Here is a 21,901-nt window from a genome sequence, read left to right as displayed (position 1 = left end):
GATGATAACTTGTAGTGGTGCGATGAATGATATTGCACTCACTAAGAAGCTCTTGGACGACTTGAGAAAGAAACACACGCCCTCGGTCGCTAAGCAGCTCGCGTGGCGCACCGTGGCGAAGAACGAAGCTGTGCAACATGAATAAGGCAACATCACGAGCTGAAGCTGTTGGAAGAGCGGCGGTTTCGGCATATCGAGTGAGATGGTCGACGGCCACAATAATCCACCGATTGCCCGCAGGGGTGGAAGGAAGGGGTCCGTACAGGTCGATGCCGATCCTATCAAACGGGCGAGCGGGACACGGCAAAGGTTGTAATGGGCCAGGTGTGTGACAAGTTGTTTTCCGGCGTTGACACTCAATGCAGGAACGAATGTACTTGTGGACGTATGTGTACATTCCACGCCAGTAGAATCACTGGCGCAGTGTATCATACGTTTTCAAAACGCCAGCATGCGCGTTTTGTGGGCCTGCGTGAAAGTGCGTGCACAGGTCGGAGCGCAAATGGCGAGGTATAACAAGAAGCCACTTTCGACCATCGGGCTGGTAGTTGCGGCGATACAACATGGCGTCCCGGAGCGCATAATGAGGTACTTGGCGACGAAGGGCACGAGAGAGCTGTGGGGCTGGTGTCGTCGAAGGCATAGAGAGAACGTCGATCAGTGAGGCGATCCAGGGATCCTTGCGCTGTTCTGAAGGCATGTCAGTGATATCGGTGTTAGCACAGGAAGTCGCGGAAAGGGAAAGAGGCACGACGTCACAAGGCAGGGGCGAGCGGGAAAGTGCGTCAGCGTCGGCGTGCTTGCGTCCTGAGCGGTAAATGACGCGAATATCGAATTCTTGTAGACGAAGCGCCCAGCGTCCAAGTCGACCTGACGGATCCTTCAGTGAAGCCAGCCAACAGAGCGAATGATGATCGGTGATGACATCAAACGAATGGCCATACAAGTATGGGCGGAATTTCTGCAACGCCCAAACAATTGCCAAACATTCCTTCTCGGTAACCGAGTACTTCGACTCTGCCTTGGTAAGGGCACGACTCGCATAGGCAACAACGTACTCAGAGAAGCCCGGCTTACGTTGGGCAAGGACAGCGCCAAGGCCGATCCCACTAGCATCCGTGTGTACCTCGGTCGGAGCGGTAGGGTCGAAGTGACGTAGGATGGGCGGTGAAGTCAAGAGACGACGTAGTGTTGCGAAAGCCTCATCACACGCCGGCGACCAACCAGACAGATAGCTATCCTCGCTGAGCAGCTTCGTCAGTGGTGCTATTATAGAAGCGAAGTTCTGCACAAAGCGGCGAAAGTAGGAGCATAGACCAAGGAAGCTGCGAAGCGCTTTCACGGTGGTAGGCTTCGGGAATTCAGCAACAGCACGAAGTTTCTGCGGATCGGGAAGGACGCCGTCCTTAGAGACTACGTGGCCCAGGATGGTGAGTTTGCGAGCTCCGAATCGGCACTTCTTGATGTTAAGCTGAAGGCCTGCGCGCGTCAAACAGCTCGGTACATCGTGAAGCCGACGGAGATGACTGTCGAAATCAGGGGAGAAAACGACGACGTCATCCAGGTAGCACAGGCACGTCTTCCATTTCAACCCACGCAAGACACTGTCCATCATCCTTTCGAATGTGGCTGGGGCATTACATAGGCCGAAGGGCATAACATTGAATTCGTACAGCCCATCGGGAGTTACGAAGGCAGTTTTCGGGCGATCGGATGGTGCCATAGGGACCTGCCAGTAACCGGACCGTAAGTCTAGTGATGAAAAGAATTCGGCTCCCTGCAAGCAGTCCAGGTGGGGAGTGGGGATGCCATGCATCATCGATGCGTGGCAGGGGATACACATCTTTTCGAGTAACTTTGTTCAATCGGCGGTAGTCGACGCAGAAGCGGATTGAGCCGTCTTTTTTCTTGACAAGAACAACAGGCGACGACCAGGGGCTGCAAGACAGCTGAATGATGCCACGCTTAAGCATGTCGTCAACTTGTTCGGCGATCACATGACGCTCAGCAGGGGATACGCGGTAAGGGCGCTGGCGCAGAGGCGCTTGTGAGCCGGTGTCAATCGGATGGAGAACAGCATGCGTGCGGCCTAATGACGTCTTCTGGCAATCAAACGAGCCTCGAAACTGGTGGAGGAGTGCAAGGAGTTTCTCGCGGTGCACCTCTGCAAGTTCGTCGTCGATGGCGGAGCCGAACATACTTAAAGGTGCTCGATCAGGCGTACTAGCAGCAGGTGTCAGGGCACTAAGCTGCAAGTTGTCCATGTCGTCAAGGCAGAAGATGGACGATACGTCGAACGCCTGAATTCTGCCGATACACTCTCCACGGAGTAAGGTTGAGGGAACCGGCAACGGATTCATAACAAAGAAGGATGTGGCGCCGTAGGTCATGTCGAGAACGGCAAAAGGCAACGTGAGATTCCTGCGGTGTTGAATGGTCTCGGAGGGTGTAAAGAGAACTGTAGACTCACGAACAGCGGCACAGGACACGGGGACAAGGACTGCACTACTGGTTGGTATGGTCGTATCCTCGGCGACAAACAACTTTTTCATTGTAGGTGCAGAGGACGCGGAACACAACGGTGAGAACGCCACCTCGGCACGAGCACAGTCAATAACAGCATGATGGCGAGAAAGAAAATCCCAACCGAGGATGACATCATGCGAACAGGCTGGTAGCACAAGAAACTCAATGGGATAAACAACATCTTGAATTATGACGCGGGCTGTGCAGGCGGCTAACGGCTGAATATGGTGTGCGCTGGCGGTACAGAGGGATAATCCCCTTGACGTCGTCGTAACCTTCCGAAGCAAGTGGCAAAGTTTTACATCAATCACTGAAACGGCAGCACCAGTGTCCACAAGCGCAAGGGTACGAAAGCCATCCACAATAACGTCAATGAGGTTCGCTGGAGAAATTCGAGGACTTGAATTTTTCGACGACGACGCAGTTCGTGCCTCGGGAACTGCGACGTTTAGTTTTCCGCGTCAGAAGGGCAGGGTCAACGGCGCATAGGTGACAGAGAGCGACGTCGGGGGGATGGAGATCGGCGGGTAGCTGAGGGCATGCGCTCGGGCGAAGAGGATTGTTGGGGCTGCGCTGCGCCGCCAAAGCGCCCAGGATCGTAAGCAGACGGTCGCATGACATCTATTGGAACAGGAGGGCGACGGCGACAGAAGCGTGCCACATGTCCTGCATAGCCGCAAGAATAACAGATAGGGCGATTGTCCGCAGTGCGCCATGGATTTGTGGGGACTGGTCGGCTGAACGGAACTGGTGGGGGCCGAACGGGTGCCGACGCGGAGGAATAGGTCGGTTGACGAGGCGGCCCGGCAGCGACGACTTGCGCATACGACAAGGGCGCAGGCTCCGAAGGTGGCGGATGAGCGAAAGGCAAAGCGTCAGTGACTTCTCCTTGTATAACTTGGCGTATGACTGGGGCCAGATGTTGAGCCTGGGCGGGCTCGGGCGTGCTCGATAAAATGGAAAGCTGTCGGGCGACCTCCTCACGTACAAACTGCTTGATCTGAAGCAACAGTGCATTCTGGTCGCCCAAAGTCAACGCCGCGATCGAGTCGTTCTGTTCCAGAGGGCGGCGAGTTTGGGCGCGTTGCTTGCGAAATTCGTCAAAACTCTGGCACAAACTGACGACATCGGCGACGGTTTGTGGGTCTTTTGCCAATAGCATTTGAAATGCGTCATCAGCTATTCCTTTGAGGATTTGCTTGATCTTGTCCGACTCGTGCATCGACGGGTTTAAACGCTTACACAAGTCGACGACGTCTTCAATATAGCTGGTGAAGTTCTCACCGGGTTGTTGAGCACGTTCACGAAGTCGCTGTTCTGCGCGGAGTTTGCGTACCGCGGGGCGGCCGAAGATTTCCGAAAACGTTGTTTTGAACGAGGCCCAGTTAATAATCTCCGCTTCGTGGTTCCGGAACCAGAGACTGGCGACGCCGGTCAAGTAAAAGATTACATTGGTCAGCCTAGTCGCATCGTCCCATTTGTTGACTGCGCTTACCCTCTGATAAGTTGTCAGCCAGTCCTCGACGTCTTGATCATCAGTCCCGCTGAATATCGGTGGGTGACGCTGAGGCAGCACGCCGGGACAGACGGTGGCTTGAGTCTGAGAGGAGCCTTGCGTGGTGGTTTCTTCCGCCATCGCTGACGCTGGAGCTAAGGTACGGCTTCGTAGTTACAGGTTGGGAGACTGGGATCGATACCCGGCACCTTTCCACCAAACTGTGAGGGGGTTTATTTATACAGCAGTTATGGCTACGCAACAGCCTTGTCTCAAGAGCGTCGGTCGCTGTCTCGCGCTCTCCGGGCTGCTGGACTTCGTCCTCCTCTCTCAATGGCTGCGGACTCTCTTCCCCACTACAATATATATATATATATATATATATATATATATATATTGCAACGTGATTTATTCATGTGTAAACGTCAAGGAAGGCGAGAAACGTCAGGCGAACGTCAAGAAGCGGCGAAGCGACCAGCAGCCAAAATCCGGGAAAAGCGCAAGCTCGGGGCGCGTGGTTAGCACCAACACTGTGGCTTGCTTGCTGACTGCTTCGTCGTCGTCTTGTCTTCTTCATTACATTGGCCCCCGGGAAATAGCGTAGCCACCCTGGCGACTTAAGGCGTTGAGCGTATAGAGGGGTCATAATAGGGCTTGAGGCGACTCATGGGAACGATTTCTCGACCGCGACGACGTAAATCTTGGGACGGTGTCAAATGCTCAACGTCATAATTGACTGGAGATGTCCGAGCGAGGATGCGGTATGGCCCATGATATCGGGCCAATAATTTAGACGAAAGGCCAGGCGTACTCGGAGGAATCCAAAGCCAAACTAGGGAACCGGTCGCGAAAGTAGTGAGAGATCGGTCTGTGTCGTGCCTGAGCTTCTGGTGACCTTGGTCCTCGGTTGTCGATGAACGGGCCAATTGGCGACAATCTTCGGCGTACTTGGCGACATCAGAAATTGCAGTGTACTCAGATGAGTCAGGTGTGTAGGGAAGCATAGTGTCCAGCGTACATGATGGTTCACGTCCGTACAAGAGAAAGAACGGCGAGAATCCTGTAGTCGCGTGCGTAGCAGTGTTGTACGCATATGTGACGAATGGAAGGACGGTGTCCCAATTGGTCTGGTCTGACGCCGTGTACATCGTAAGCATATCCCCTAGAGTTCGATTAAATCGCTCAGTGAGGCCATTAGTTTGCGGATGATATGCACTTGTCATGCGATGAACTATGTTACACTGAGCGAGCAAGGCTTCAATAGCACCAGACAGGAAAACACGTCCCCTGTCGCTTAACAGTTCACGGGGAGCACCGTGGCGCAGTACGAAGTTGTGTAAGATGAAAAACGCAACGTCTCTTGCTGTGGCGGTGGGCAAAGCTGGAGTCTCGGCGTAACGCGTGAGGTGGTCCACGCCGACAATTATCCACCTATTCCCAGAGGGGGTCGAGGGAAGCGGGCCGTATAAGTCGATACCGACGCGGTCGAATGGACGGGCCGGGCAAGGGAGAGGCTGAAGTGTACCGGCCGGGCGTTGAGGTGGAGTCTTGCGCCGCTGACAGGCAGTGCAAGCACGTATTTACTTGCACACAAATGCATACATGCCGCGCCAGTAGATTCGCTGCCGTAGGCGATTGTAGGTTTGAGAACTCCGGTGTGAGCGCTTTGTGGGTCAGAGTGGAACGCAGCGCATATGTCGGTGCGCATGTGGCGAGGTACAACTAGAAGCCACCTCCGGCCATCAAACGCGTAATTCCGGTGATAAAGGAGATCGTCGCGAATAGTGAAATGGGCGGCTTGGCGACGTAGCGTTCTTGAGGCGGGATAAGTGGATGGGTCAGTGAGAAAGTCAAGGCGTTGACAAATCCACGCATCCTTGCGTTGCTCCGACGACATGTCTGCAAAGTCAATAGGCGACAAGGGAGCCGAAGAGGCTCACGGAGAAGCCGTGTCAGACGCTAGCGGCGAGCGGGACAGTGCATCAGTGTCCGAGTGTTTGCGGCCGGATCGGTAAACAACACGGATGTCGTAATCTTGCAGGCGAAGCGCCCAACGACCGAGGTGTCCCGAGGGATCTTTCAGCGACGAGAGCCAGCATAGAGCATGATGATCCGTGATGACGTCGAAAGGGCGACCATAAAGGTATGGGCGAAACTTAGCCAAAGCCCAAATTATGGCGAGGCACTCTTTCTCGGTGACAGAATAATTACATTCGGCTTTCTTGAGCATTCGACTCGTGTAGGCAACGACGTATTCTTGATATCCTGGTGTTTTTTGAGCCAATACCGCACCAAGGCCAACACCGCTGGCGTCAGTATGGATCTCCGTAGGCGCATTAGGGTCAAAGTGACGAAGTATTGGTGGCGACGTTAGTAAGCGCCGTAGCGTTCGAAAAGATTCGTCGCATTCCGTTGACCAAGCAGACAGGCCGTTAGAGGCGGTCAGAAGGTTTGTAAGAGGCGCGATGATGGTAGCAAAGTCGCGCACAAATCGACGAAAATACGAGCACAGCCCAATGAAACTTCTAAGTGTTTTCAAGGAATTGGGCTTGGGATATTCGGCTACGGCACGGAGCTTCGCGGGATCCGGAAGAACTCCCTCCTTGCAGACGACGTGGCCTAGTATCGTCAACTGGCGTGCAGCAAAGTGGCACTTCTTTATGTTAAGTTGAAGGCCAGCAGAGGTGAGGCACGTGAGAATCGCATGAAGACGAACAAGGTGAGCTGGAAAATCGCGAGAAAAAACGACGATGTCGTCAAGGTAGCAGAGGCAGGTATTCCACCTGTAGCCACGAAGGATGTTATCCATCATCCGTTCGAAAGTAGCTGGGGCGTTGCACAATCCGAACGGCATGACGTTAAACTCATACAGTCCGTCAGGAGTGACGAAAGCCGTCTTAGGTCGGTCAGGGTCGGCCATTGGAACTTGCCAGTAACCCGAGCGCAAATCCAGTGACGAGAAATATTCTGCCCCTTGCAAACAATCGAGAGCATCATCGATGCGGAGCAACGGGTATACATATTTCCGAGTTATCTTATTCAGGCGGCGGTAGTCAACACAGAATCGGATAGGTCCATCCTTTTTGCGCACAAGTACAACAGTAGAGGACCAGGGGCTCTGGGATGGCTGAATAACGCCACGCGTAAGCATATTGCTACACGCGTGTGGTATTTGATTGTTTGACCGAGGCGCGCGGGCGCCATCACTCGAGAAAAGAAGAGGAAGAACGAGCTGGGCTCGCGCTGTGAACCTAACCGGTCAGCGCTGCAACCGCTGTTGTAAATACATCCTGTAAATAGTTGCCCGTCTTACTGACTCGTTCTTCGCGTAACATCGTGGTGGAGGTGGAACGTTCCCCGTCCTCGCCACGGAGCTCCGAAGCGGCCGCACCGTCGTCTTCTCAGCCATGGCTTCCGATGAAAACACCCCGTCGCCACCTACACCTGCGGCGCCTACCACAACGTACGTTACGGTTCCTAGTCTCCGTGATCCTGGGACATTCTCCGCCCAAAATGGCGCTGACGTCGACGACTGGCTCAGCATGTATGAGCGTGTTAGCCGAAGGCACCACTGGGACCCTACCATCAAGCTTGCCAATGTGATATATTATCTGGACGGCACACCGCTTGTCTGGTTTCGCACCAATGAGGTTGAGATATCCAGCTGGGACACTTTCAAAGAGAGGCTTCGCGACCTCTTTGGCAACCCGTCAGGTCGCCAACAGGCTGCGCGAAAGGAGCTTGCTACCCGTGTCCAGTCGTCGACCGAATCGTATGTCGCCTATATACAGGAAGTGCTCGCGCTTTGCCGGAAAGCCGACGAGCACATGACTGAGGTTGACAAGGTGGGCCATATCCTAAAAGGCATCGCGGACGACGCCTTCAACTTGCTCGTCTATAACGACGTCTCTACTGTCGACGCCATCGTCAAAGAATGCCGCCGCTTCGAGGTAGCCACCTCGCCGTCCGTACTCTACTTCTGATGCCCCTGACAGCCGCTCCTCCGGGCGATCGCCGTCGCCTCAACGCCGTCGCTCCCCGTCACCCCAACCTCGCCGCTTTTCCTCGCCAAACCGCCGGACGGAAAACTAGGCCATGCAGCTCTTGGAGGTAGTGCTGCATCCCGTCCGTCCTGTACAAATCCTCCGCTGATGCTCCTCACGAACGCGAACCTAATTGACGTAGACGTGGATGGTGTTCCATTCAAGGCATTGGTTGATACTGGAGCCCAAGTGTCCATAATGAGCGCTAATCTTTGTCGTCGCCTCAAAAAAGTTCTAACGCCTGCCATCACTCGGGCCTTACGCATCGCCAATGGCGCCACTGTTGCCGTCAGTGGTATGTGCACTGCGCGCGTAGGAATTGCTGGCCGCCACGTTCCAGTCCTGTTCACCGTGCTGACCAGTTGCCCTCACGACCTCATCTTCGGGCTCGACGTTCTGACGACGCATTCTGCCCTCATCGACTGTTCCACCGGTACGCTGTGCCTCGAGCTTCCTCTTGTTTCCGACGTTCGCCCCGAACCACCGAACACCCTCTGCACTACAGCGTTTGTTCGGTTACCTCCAAAAGCCCTAACCTTCGTCGAATTGGCCTCAACGGCACCCGTGCCTGATGGCGACTATGTCGTTGCACCTATTCGTGACGTCCTCCTGGCGCGCGACGTCTCTGTGCCACACTCCGTCGTTACCCTTGCCGCTAATCGGATGTGTCTCCCCGTCATCAATTTTGGCTTGACGAAGCAAGTGTTACCTGAAGGCATAGTGGTGGCCACGCTCCGGTCTGTGACAGACGACCACGTCACTGCTTTTGCAGCCGACGCGTCTCCCGATCCTCCTGATTACCCACAGGATGCCTTGAACCTCGACTGCCCATTACGTCCCATGGTCGCTCCGGACCTCGCCCCTGACCAAGCAGCCGCCCTATATCGCCTTTTGTTGTCCTACCGCGACATATTTGACACTGAAAATCGCCCACTTGGTCAGACGTCCCTTGTTCAGCATCGCATAAACACTGGTGATGCTGTTCCCATTCACCGCCGCCCGTATCGTGTGTCCACGGCAGAGCGGCAAGTTATTCAGCAGGAAGTAAACAAGATGCTCGCCAAAGGCATTGTTGAGCCATCGTCGAGTACTTGGGCGTCGCCGGTCGTGCTCGTCAAAAAGAAAGATGACACGGCGCGTTTCTGCGTTGATTACCGCCACCTAAACCGAATCACTAAGAAGGACGTTTACCCTTTACCACGAATTGACGACGCTCTTGATTGTCTTCACGGTGCCAAATACTTTTCGTCCATTGACCTTCGATCTGGTTATTGGCAGATTTCCGTCGATGAGCAAGATCAAGAAAAGACCGCTTTCATCACTCCAGATGGCCTCTACCAATTTAACGTTATGCCGTTCGGTTTATGCAATGCCCCCGCCACGTTCGAACGGATGATGGACTCTCTGCTTCAAGGTTTCAAATGGTCAACTTGCCTTTGTTACCTCGACGACGTCCTTGTGTTTTCTCCTACATTTGAGACGCACCTTGAGTGCGTTGCAGCGATCCTTGACGTCTTCCGCAAGGCTGGGCTCCAATTAAACTCATCGAAGTGCCACTTCGGGCGCCGACAGATTACAGTGCTCGGCCATCTCGTCGATGCTTCCGGAGTACAACCCGACCCAGAGAAGGTTCGAGCAGTAACGGCTTTCCCTGTACCTCAGTCTGTCAAAGACGTCCGGAGTTTTGTGGGGCTCTGCTCTTATTTCAGACGGTTTGTGAAAGATTTCGCAGCAATCGCTAGACCACTCACAGAACTTATGAAGAAAGACGTGCCTTTTACGTGGGCTTCCGCTCAGGCTGCCGCATTTTCACGCCTTATCACGATTCTGACTAATCCACCGATCTTGGCCCACTTTGACCCGTCCGCACCAACAGAGGTCCGAACCGATGCCAGTGGCTATGGGATCGGCGCCGTCTTAGCGCAACGCCAACACGGACACGACCGCGTGATAGCCTACGCTAGCCGACTCCTGACAACTGCAGAGCGCAACTATTCGATTACCGAGCGCGAATGTCTTGCTCTCGTCTGGGCTGTTTCAAAGTTCCGCCCATATTTATATGGAAAGCCCTTCTCAGTAATCACAGACCACCATGCGCTGTGTTGGCTTTCGTCGCTCAAGGATCCTACTGGCCGGCTCGGTCGTTGGGCTCTCCGACTACAAGAATATCCCTACACAGTGACGTACAAGTCGGGACGCCAACACCAGGACGCAGATTGCCTCTCTCGCTACCCAGTCGAAGACCCGACCTCTACGTCTGAGCCTGACACCGACGCCTGCGTTCTCTCTGTTTTTCCTCTGGTCCATGTCGCCGACGAGCAGCGCCGTGACCCGTCCTTGCGTGTCATCATTGACCGCCTGGAATCTCCACTTGCCGACAGTTCCCTTCGCTTATTCACACTTCAAGATGGCGTACTCTACCGCCACAACGTTCACCCCGACGGCCCAGCATTACTCCTTGTGATCCCTAAACACCTTCGCTCGGCTGTTCTCCACGAACTTCACGACCTCCCCACTGCCGGTCACCTCGGTGTGTCACGTACCTACGACCGGATCCGCCGACGCTTCCCGCGGAGCCATTCTTTCGGGTTGGTTTAGATTTACTTGGTCCCTTTCCTTTTTCTACCTCTGGGAATAGGTGGATCGCTGTGGCCACAGATTACGCCACGCGCTACGCCATCACCCGAGCGCTCCCTACAAGCTGCGCCACAGATGTTGCCGATTTTCTTTTACGCGACGTGATTTTATTACATGGAGCTCCGCGACAACTTCTCACAGACCGTGGCCGGACATTCCTGTCAAAAGTTATCGCGGACATCCTGCAGTCCTGTGCCACGAGGCACAAGCTATCCACGTCATACCATCCGCAAACTAATGGCCTCACGGAGCGTCTTAATCGCACTCTCACAGACATGCTCGCGAAGTATGTCTCTTCAGACCACACAGACTGGGACCTCACTCTGCCGTTTGTCACCTTTGCCTATAATTATTCGCGCCACGACACAGCCGGCTATTCCCCATTTTTCCTCCTGTTCGGCCGAGAACCAGCACTGCCCCTCGACACAACTCTCCCTGTTAACGCGGCACCCACCAGTGAATATGCACTTGATGCCGTCGCCCGCGCTGCTCACGCAAGGGAAATTGCCCGTGACCGCCTTTTGAACTCCCAAGAGAGTCAAAGGCGTTTGTACGACCAGCGACATCGAGACGTGCACTTCCCGCCTGGTTCTTTGGTGCTTTTATGGTCTCCGTCGCGTCAGGTCGGCCTGTCAGAAAAACTGCTGTCGCGTTACACAGGCCCCTACCGAGTGCTTCGTGCCGTGACTCCCGTCACATACGAGATCGCCCCTGACGCCCCATCTGCTTCCCAGTTCAGCGATATCGTGCACGTTACACGACTGAAGCAGTATCACCCTCCCAGTGATGACATTTAGACGCTCCGGGACGTCGCTTCTGCCGCCGGGGGATTATGCTACACGCGTGTGGTATTTGATTGTTTGACCGAGGCGCGCGGGCGCCATCACTCGAGAAAAGAAGAGGAAGAACGAGCTGGGCTCGCGCTGTGAACCTAACCGGTCAGCGCTGCAACCGCTGTTGTAAATACATCCTGTAAATAGTTGCCCGTCTTACTGACTCGTTCTTCGCGTAACAATATCATCCACTTGTTTATTGATAATACGCCGTTCTGCCGCTGAAACTCGGTATGGTTCCGTCTGGTCTGCAGTGTGGTCAGAGGATTTGGCAGGCGGGTCGTCGATGCAGCATCACCTCTGGGAGCTGCATCGTCTAGTTTTCCCGAGGGAGTCGTTCAATCGGCGACATAGGGCGGCGGAATTGGGGCGAGCGAGATGATTGGCGACGCGACAACAGCGAACGGGACTGGTGACCACCTGGGGATGGTGAACGACGATACGCCATGGAGGGAGCGTCGTCACCGGTGGTTAGGGGAGGCTTGTGGTAGGGTTGAAATCGGCCATTATCCATGCCGGGGCGACGGTTGTTTCCATAGGGAGCCTGATACCAATACCACCGGCTTTTACAATGGCGGGCCGCGTCTCCAATACGACGGCAGTTATAGCAAATGAGATGGTCATCAGCAGTCATCCACTCCGCTGGGTTGCAAGTATAGAACGGCGGCCTTTAACCTTGGGCGTGCGAAAGTGAGGGCTGGCGGTCGATTGGCTGGGAAGCACCTGCGGCGCACACATAGTCCAGGCCAGCATTGGAGAGCTCCTCACGAACGATAGCTTGGACTGGTGGCACCATCTGGGAGCTATGGTCACAGGTACGGCCGCACGTAGAAGCAGGAGAAATAGCGTCAAGTTCACGTCGGATGATCTTCTTCACGTATTCCACGGTGAGCGGCGCCAATGGCTCAGGTACGTCTTCGCAGGACCACGTTGCTGCCGTGTTCGGAAGTCGAGTGAAATTATGGGCAATGCGTCGACTTTTGTCGGTCTCAAAGCGCTCGCACTCTTGGAAGATGGTATTGATGGTGTCGCAGTCCTTTCAGATTAGCAGATTGAAGACATCATCTGCTATGCCCTTTAACACGTGGCCTACTTTCTCATACTCCGTCATGCCGTCGTCGGCTTTGCGGTAAAGGGAAAGCACGTTCTTTATATAAATCAGGTATGACTCTGTCTCTGTCTGTGCACGAGATGCCAGCTCCTTCTTTGCTACTGCCTTTCTACCTGCAGACTTGCCGAACAGGGAACGCATCTTTTCCTCCCAATTTCGTCTTCATTATTCTCAAACCACACCTTCGCGGTTCCTTTGAGGTAAAATAATAGGTTTGCCAACATGATCATCTCATCCAAGTGATTATTCTTATTTATTCTTATTTGCACGCTCGTACAGGAGTAGCCAGTCCTCGATGTCGACGTTTTCAGTCGCGCAGAATGTGCATGGGTCTTTTAGCTCAGCCAGGATGACCGTTATTGTTGCAGCAGCCTCGTTGGGCGCCGACCCCTCTTCCGCCATCGTGGATAAAGCCAAGCGTCAGCCGCTGTGGAGCTCCGTTGTATCGTGTGGGTACCCCGCACCTCTCATGCCACGGGTATGAGAGTTGCCAAAAGAGATAGGAAATTATATTTACAAGATATATACAGAGAGAAACGGCTGCAGGCAAGATGGCCGAACAACAACACGAGCGCTACCCAGATCGTCGTCTTCACTGTCTTTCTGGCACATTCTTCCATGCTCGGCATAGCGCGTAACAATATTTTAATGAATTTTGTGTATGCCTGAACTGTTAATTTGTGAATTATCACTTGCGTTGAACCACATTCTCAGTACTGTTACCTTATATGTACCAAACCCCGCAACTTAATGCCCTCAGCCAGAGTACCATTAGGGGTAACTTAAATAAATAAATAAATAAATAAATAAATAAATAAATAAATAAATAAATAAATAAATAAATAAATAAATAAATAAATAATGACGCTCACAATAGAGGCCGACAACATGTGTTTTGGTTTTTTAAGAGATCGTAATATTGCAATGTGGTTATCTAAGGTTTGTCACTTGAAAATTCATTTGTGAATTCTCGAGCCCGCTGGTGTAAACACTTACTTTTTCACCTGGAAGACCCTGGTCGCCTTTAGCACCGTCGAGGCCTGGAAAACCCTAGAAGAAAATGAAGGTTTAAGACAATGTACACAATTGTAACAAGCCGAGCATTCGCTGAGCATATGTGTTCAGTGTGGCACTTTGATTCATTAATGGGGTTAAAATTTCCAAATCAAGACTGGTATTCTCGGAGATTTGGTCCTTATTGGTACATAGACCGGAATGGAACCTCGTGATCAGGACGCGGTAGCCACCGCAGCATGTTTTAAGGTAGGTGATTTTTAAAAGTTATACTTCCTCGGTGACTCGCCGCGGGGGCGGCTATGGCGTAGCGCTGCTAAGCCCAAAGGTTGCGGAATCGAATCCCGCCGGCAATTTTGGTGGGGGCGGAAACGCCCGTGCACAGGGAACGTGGCAAGAAACCGCTGGTGGTCAAAATTATTCATCAGATCACAATAAGATCGTCGTATTGCACGTAACAACCCAGAATGTAATTTTCTTTTTATAACACTGCTCTACGATAGAAAGCGTTATTACTACTGTAGACGAAAAATGCCTTTTTATAGCCACAAGTACAGTCTTATATGGTAAAACTTAAAGTACACTGACCAGTCATTATTGATCTGCAAAAAGCTTATGAAATTATCGCCTGCATTTTTATTACAGCGGCACTGTAGCAATCATCCGCAAATAAGCGCAGTTCAACCGATGTTCTGTATTTCGTGGTGATGTCGCTATTACAAATAAGGAACAGCGCCGGTCAAAGGCGGACGTACCTTTATGGCGTAACTAGTAAAGTAGAATACCGCTCATCAGTTGTCCAATTATGATGGCTTGGACAACTGCTACTTCCTAATAAAAAAAAAAAGACCTGGATACATCGCATGATTTGGGTCTAATCACAGTTTTGGAAGTTATGATTTTCGCAACATATTGTGTATCGAAGAGAATAGTGCTATTTTGCATGAAACGACGTTATGTTAAGAAAGTAACTTGAACGCCAATACACTTCTCCCCAAAGTTCAGGAATTAATATCTCGAAACAGGTGCAACCCTGAGAATTTGTTCCAAGTGGATCTTCCTTGCGAACTCCACGGCTAGAATTTGTAAATTGCAATATCGGCCATAAGGTAATGAGCTAAAACATAAGTAGTGAATGTTTGTTAATTTGTCGATTATGCGTTTCCATTTTTTGTGCAAGCATTGTCCGCCTCTTCTAATAGACCAGCTCAATAATTAGAACTATGCTGCCTGCCACAGGCAACCTTTAAATATTTATTCAAAGTGTAGCCTGTACATAAATGACAAGCAAGGACAGCTAGGTAGACCTGAGCTGCTGCGCTCGCGTCTAACGCCCGCGCGCGGATAGAGGGAAGGGAAATAAAAGTATTGGGATGGATTATGCTGAGTAGAAGTGGTGAGTGCTAATGTAAATTGAAGAGAGGCCCTATTAAAAGCGCTCGTCTGTTTCCGATTCATGCGAGAACTTTACCAGCGATTTAGTTATTCACATTTCAGTTGTAGATGCAGGCCATAGGCCGAGAATAGCATCCTCCGACAGTGGTTGCCTACCAACGTTTGCTAGCGAATTATTCAACGTCTGTAGGTCCGGTATATATGCTGGGCCCTCACATAATGCGTTTTCCAGCATTTCAGGCGTCTGACAGTGTTGAAAATCAGGGCTGTTCGAAGGGGTGCGTAGCAGCAGGTGAAAGCAATGCCCAGACGAATCGAGCGTAGCAATATCGCTTTGCACCGCGTGACTTTTGGGGACCAAAGTAATTTACCACCGTGGTGACAGGCGATTTCACAGGTTCACAACAACTGCATACATCAATTGGGCAAGCCCGTGCTTCCACTATGGGACTCTTGGTTGTGGTGCAGCGTGGCAAGCCGAGGCACATCCTCAGTATACCTGAAGGCTCTTAAGTGTGCGCAGACACGATGACCCCACGTTAGATAGCACAGCCGTTGTGTAACGTACTTAATAGAGGCTGCTGGTGGGCTAGTTGGTGAGCCGTTATGTTGATGAAACAGCCCACTTGAAATTGGCACGTTCACGTACACACGAAAAAAAAAGACAGAGGCGCTGGACTCCAATTACAGATTTACTGCTCAAAGACCCGCCTTATGTAATATAGCTGACAAGCGCATGTGCTCTGACAGCAGAGAGGCCTAAAGCAAAAAAAAAAGTACAAAACAACAAATAGACAAACATGACATCTTTTTAGATTCTCACTCGAGATAGAATAAAAGCCCATGGTTAGTAGTTTGCCGTAGCCCACAAAACGCCTGATACACTTGGAGCAGACTTCGCTCAGGAGGGCGCCACCTGATATAACAAAATGGAACGTGTATGAAGCTTCTCAGCTTAGTCCTGGGCGCAGTAACATGTTTTGCCCAAGAAAGATCGTGGTTTACTATAGCTCCGAGAAGTCTGTGGTGGGTGACAAGGGGAAGCGCGGTTCTGTTGCCAACGATGGGGCACTGTGACATTAATTTGCAAGTGAATACCAACAGAGCCCACTTATTTGTGGAGCGCTGCAAGCTCCTATGGCGCTAGTACTTCGCCGCGTTGAAGCCTTGCACGCACTTCAGGACGTGTGACCACAGATGACCACAAATGTCATCCCCATTAGTGCGGGTGTGCGTTGTATCAAGTAGCTCGTCAGTAAGGCCCGTCAGTATAACAGTGAGCAATATTGGGCCAAGGATACCGCCCTGTGGTACGCCCGTGCGAACGTCATGTATATCGGTCTCGCAATCTGGAGTGGACATGGTGCGGCCACTGTGACAGCTGTATAGGCATGCATACATCCGGCCGCCAACACCGAGATCCCCAAGCCTTAAGAATTGAATGGCGTTAGACGCTGTGCGTAGGCACCTTTAAAACCCAGAAACATTGCACATACCACGAGTCGGCGTCTTTTCTCCTATTGGACAGAGAATACCAGCTCAATCACACCATCGATAGACGACAGGCCTCTTCCAAATCTGCAGATAAAACCAAGAAATCCACCACTTTTCTCGTGTAGCCCTTTCAGCCTGCTCAATATCATCCGCTCCACCGATTTGGAGTGATCAACACCTTCCAGGAGCTCAAAAAAAGCTCATCTAACAAATCAATTCAAGATTAGCCCAAACACGATCGGGCCAACAACTCCTGACTCGAATACACATCCAACACGATTCCCATATACAGGAAAGGGTCAGAGTGCCAGAACAATGGAGATGCGCCATCCGAGTTCAACCTCTTCCAACTAAGATGGATAGAGGATATCATAGTGAACGCCGCCAAGCTAGGACGGAAGCCTTGAAACGTCACTATGACAACAAACACGGAGTTTACTACGTGGATCTCACTGGGCGAAGACACGGAGCATGGTATACGGCAGCAGTCATACACCAGGGAACATAGGTGGATGGTCTCACTTTTCGTTCACCAGGTACAACACAAGCAGAGGAGGTCGCGATCGCCCCAGCTGCCTCGGACTCTAATTCTAAATATATGATGACGATTCCCATGGGGTGTGCCGTCATTACGAGGCTGGTTGGGTTACCCTCCAGGTCGAACGAATACTACGAAACTGCAGAAGGGATGTAGATCCAACACACAGCTGTATAGTTTCGACTCCTGGCCATCAGGGCTTTCTAGGGAATGAAGCTGCTAATGCGGCAGCCCGAGCACTCACTTACCGGACGTCCCCTTTGACCTCTGAATGCCTGGAACAAGATGACGCAATTCTCTTAACTTTCAAAGACATTGCTACCTATTATAAGGATAGCAATCGCCGATACCCAGCCCCAGCTAAATGGCTGCGGAAAGCGAACGAACACGTTCTACTTCACTTATATACCAACACAATGCTGTCCCCGGCCGTAATGAAACATTTTGATCCTACGATCAGTGGCAGGTGCCAACACTGTGGAAAGGTGGATGACACATATCACTTAGTGAGGGCCTGGCAGCAAAACTCAGCTCTGTCCCCCCGCCCCCAAACTACCAGAGAGGACTGGGAGGCGGCCCTGCTGAATTGCTCCGACCTTCAGGCCCGAAAGGGATTCGTCAAGAGGGCCAAGCAGGCGGCTTCGACCAATCGGGTCCCGAACTTCGGAGTATGTAGGGCTCCTGCGTGAGTCCACACCTCTCTTTCTTGTTTAATAAATGCTTTCCACCACGACCAACACCACACGTTTCCCGACCCAGCTTGCCAAGGCTACTGTACCATAGTGTGGAAGAGCATGGGGGCTTTTCGAAGGCTTCAGCAGAGCCACAAGAGGACTGCAGTTCCACTTGTCAGGCTCTGTCCCTGAGTCCCACAGTGAGTTTAAAGCGACAGGAGAAATTCTCGAGCTCCCACACCAAGATGACAAATCACAGATGACAAATCAATTCCATCTGTTTCTGGTGATAATGAAATCACCGGCGGGAAGCAGATATCGCAGCATAGAGCTCGCGCATAGGAAAAAGCGCATCAAGATGGCCGTTAATATAAAGATGGTCGGAAGGCCAATTGTGATGGCGATGTAAACGGCTGGAAGTACAAGTAATTTGCACAAGTCTTCACTGACTTCGACTGCACGCCGGCCTTGCCATATGACCACAGCACTGAACGGGTGGAGGCGATCAGAGGCTTCGCAGGTTTTGCTAAATTCTACAGATAGGGTTTCTCGGTTCCAGAGATCCATAGAATGCCCTCCAGCATGGTCTGTCGAGCTTTTGAAAGTGCTTAAGGCATGACGTTGAGCCAGGAGAGATGCAGATGCGTCTAAAGGTGATTTGGTTTATCTGTATTTTGGTTCTGCGCGACACCGTATCAAGCGAAGTCGCTCGTACTGGCCATGAATAGGTAACTTAGGTGCGCTGAGATGCTTTGTTGTGTTGCGTAAAGATGATGCGATGACATCTTCAATATTCAAAAGGTGATTAGAGGGTTTGACAGGTGGCGTTCTCAGATTCGTCGAATGATGTCCAATGGATGCAACGCACAGTGTGCGGAGCGGGGGGATGTAACCATTTCAACTGAATATATGTTGGTGGATGGTCACTTCCATGTGTATCGAGATCGGTACACCAACGTGTAGCCGACAGCAGGCTCTTAGAATCAAACACAATAGTCAAATCAAATGCTGCAGTAAGCTCCTCAAAAGGGTTCCTCAAATGAGCTCCTCACCATCAAGCTATGAATAAGGGCCAAGTTTCTGCCGCGAGCGTTCGTCGAAGAAGAGCCCCACACGGGATGGTGGGCATTAAAGTCGCCGATGACAACGTGAGAACCTCGACAAGTTTTGCAGTATGAAAAGCAAATAAGAACTGTGTACGCGCGATGTTGAATGTATATATCCACCAATCGGCTAAGAATGTGCGCGGCTTGTACTTGAGCGCAATGCAAATGTGCTAGTTGGAAGCATGTGACGCATCGTCTTTACGTGGGTACGTTAAAGTCCGACGAACAAAAGCGAGCCCTGTACTTAAATTGTGTTAATTCCTTGACCACAGTGGCATGTATGCATGTATGCCCTGTAAGGGGATCATGTTGGGTTCATATTTTTCAGTCATGAGATGCTACTACTGGAACATCCATGTGGACATAGAGAGATATGGTCTTGTGTGGCATTTTGTCATTAACTGTGACGTGGCTTGGGAGGAAAGGACGACCCTCTGAGACCGAGCTCTCGGCCTCACGACCTATGCACTTAGGAGCGACGCTTTGCACCTTCGGCACTACCGTGTTTTATTCCTTAGATCACATGTTCACCTGTACATAACTACCTAAATGTACTTTATATTGAAGAATCGTTATTTTTAACTATAAAGCGTTATAGCGTCTAATCGTCCTATGTTATGGCAAGAAGTAAAGAAGCCGTTGGAAGTTAGTGAAGAATACTTTCGCGCTTAGGGAAGCTGACTATGTCCTCTTGAGGATACAAGGAGCAGGGGAGTGGAACGTTTAGTGCCTCATTCCTTGCAAGCGGCTGTCCATTCAATGTGACAGTTTTCTCCCAAAAATCATTAAGGTTGCCTTAATGGTGGGAAGTTGAGAAGTGACCTACCTGAAAAGTACGAACAGTGGCTAATGGACAATATATTCTATAAGTCGCTTTTATAGTAGCCGGAAATATGCCATCAAATTATTGTATTAACGTTAAGTTATTTCATTCCGAGATTATGCCGCATGGCAACCCTGGAGAAAAAAAAGTCACAGGCCTGCGCGGCACACGCAGGACAGTCACAGCGTAAGCTCGTGGAGCGGCTTAAGAGTAGCAATTTCGACACCACGCACAACACGGTCTTCGCGGCAAAGTCTTTTCGCCTCGTTTTGACGAGAGCGATCTCAACTGTCCGCCCGGCGTCGACGGCGAGCTGCTGTTTGTAATGCTCTCTGCACAGCAGTTTGCTGAGCCCGATGATGCTTGGTTGTAGCCGCGCACGTAGCTCTACGATTCGCTTCTTCAGCAGCGGTTCGTACCTTGCGAGGAGACGCCATAACGTGTACTTGGCACACATCATATCACATCAAAATCGCGTTTATTGCGTGCCTCTTTTGAACCGCATCTCGTCGTCTGCGCCTGTATAAAGGCTTTTGCAGGCGCCTTAACTAGATGGCCACCATACCGGCTTAGGCTCAGGCCGTCTGCGCCTGCGCGCCTGCCTAGAGCGCGTTTATAGGGCCTTTTTCTGCCGCTGATAGCAAACGCTTGCGTGGATCAGTGGTAACGTATCCGACTTCCACGCAGCGGGCCTGGGCTCGATGCCGGCGGAGACGGGGTACTTTTTTTCGCATTTCGGGTTATAGCGGTTACGCGGCGGCGGCGGACAACAACGCGAACCGAAACAGCAATCAGACTAAGCCCATAACAGCTTACGCTGTAATAGCGCAGCTTGCACTGGAAGCGCAATGTAAAGGGACAGCGGCGCTGATGAGCACCTAGCTAGTCCTGGCTTTTGGGCTAGGCTAAGCACTACCAAGTCATCCCCAACATTTTCCGGAATTCATTGAATATTGATCAATTAGCTATTCATTGGCTTTCGATTGGCTATCGCAAGGTATTGGCCACGTATTTGGGCTAGGCTAAGCACTACTTTTTCTTTATAACACTGTAAGCCCTCGCGGACTGTCACCAAGTCATCCTTAGCATTTCCTGAAATTTACTGATGATTTGTCGACTATTGATTGGCTATTTACCGGCTATTGATTGGCTATCGCAAGTATTGGCCACGTATTTGGGCTAGGGTAAGCATTGCCAAGTCATCCCCAGCATTATTCGGAATTTATTGATTATTGATTGATTACCAATTAGCTATTGATTGGCTATCGATGACTGTCTAAGCTTAAGTAGTCCCAACCATGCTTAGCTGCACTTAGCCAGGCTCAGCTTCGCTAGTTCACAGGGGTATGTGCCATTGGGCTTGGGCCCTTTCTGCAAAACCGCCAGGATCGGCCCACATTTTTTGTTCGCTAATCATGGACTAACGGCCGGCAGAAACAGCTCCGCTGTTAATAAAAAAAAACTGCAGCATCAATTCCTGCTAGTGGGCCAAAATGCTGTGTTACCAAAACTTGAAGTATTGAAAAAAAAAAGAACTTTCTGCCAGAAAGGCACAGTGTAGCCCTAAAACGGCGTGGTGGGTTCTTGGTTAGTTTGGCCATGAAGAGTTGTGTAGCGTGCATCCAGTACAGAAAACCACACTTGTCCATTATCGGACTGCGTACCCCCCCCCCCTCGTCGAGAATCGGACCGAGAGCTTCAGGCACGCCTGAACTATTGCACAAGCGAGGCCGCCGAATGCTTTTCCATGCTTTCCACATTTGTGCAAGCGAGAAAAATGTTCCACGTGTGGTTCGCCTGTCTGACTCCAAGCACTGTTATATGTCATCTTGCACACGTGGTGCAAGTGGTTAATTTACTCACCCTGTGACCTTTAGCACCTGGAAGCCCCGGCATGCCGGGAAGTCCTCTTTGACCCTGCATATATAGGAGACAGCATCGATTCAAGCTTCATACCGGAAGAATTAGCTAACAAATGGCATCTACTGTTTAATGAAGAAGACATAAGCCTGCCTTAACGTGCGTATTCACTGCAGGCTATTAGCTACATTTTTTGCATGAGTGGTTATATTACAAAACCAATGCCCAGAATTTATTTCCTAACTACCGGGTCATTTTTTTTTCAGTTCATACAATATTTTTTTTAAATATCGCAGTTTCGCCGGAAAATCGAAGCCTCAATTGCGATAGCAAATTAGTAGAGACCTATATG

At 51.2% G+C, this 21,901-nt stretch overlaps 1 protein-coding gene across 1 annotated transcript in view; it reads right to left on the bottom strand.

Annotated features, from left to right (window-relative positions):
* LOC119455318 (collagen alpha-1(I) chain) overlaps positions 1 to 21,901 on the bottom strand; it is a 694,093-nt gene that overhangs the window by 444,697 nt on the left and 227,495 nt on the right. Inside the window, exons 12-13 of the mRNA XM_037716715.2 lie at positions 21,553 to 21,606; positions 13,642 to 13,695 (exon numbers count right to left, since the gene is read on the bottom strand). Coding sequence (XP_037572643.2) covers positions 13,642 to 13,695; positions 21,553 to 21,606 — 108 coding nt within the window. The remainder of the gene's footprint in view (positions 1 to 13,641; positions 13,696 to 21,552; positions 21,607 to 21,901) is intronic.

Source organism: Dermacentor silvarum, chromosome 6 (genome assembly GCF_013339745.2).
Source record: "Dermacentor silvarum isolate Dsil-2018 chromosome 6, BIME_Dsil_1.4, whole genome shotgun sequence".
In the NCBI taxonomy this organism is placed as follows: domain Eukaryota; kingdom Metazoa; phylum Arthropoda; class Arachnida; order Ixodida; family Ixodidae; genus Dermacentor; species Dermacentor silvarum.
This window is presented reverse-complemented; position numbering and strand designations above follow the sequence as displayed.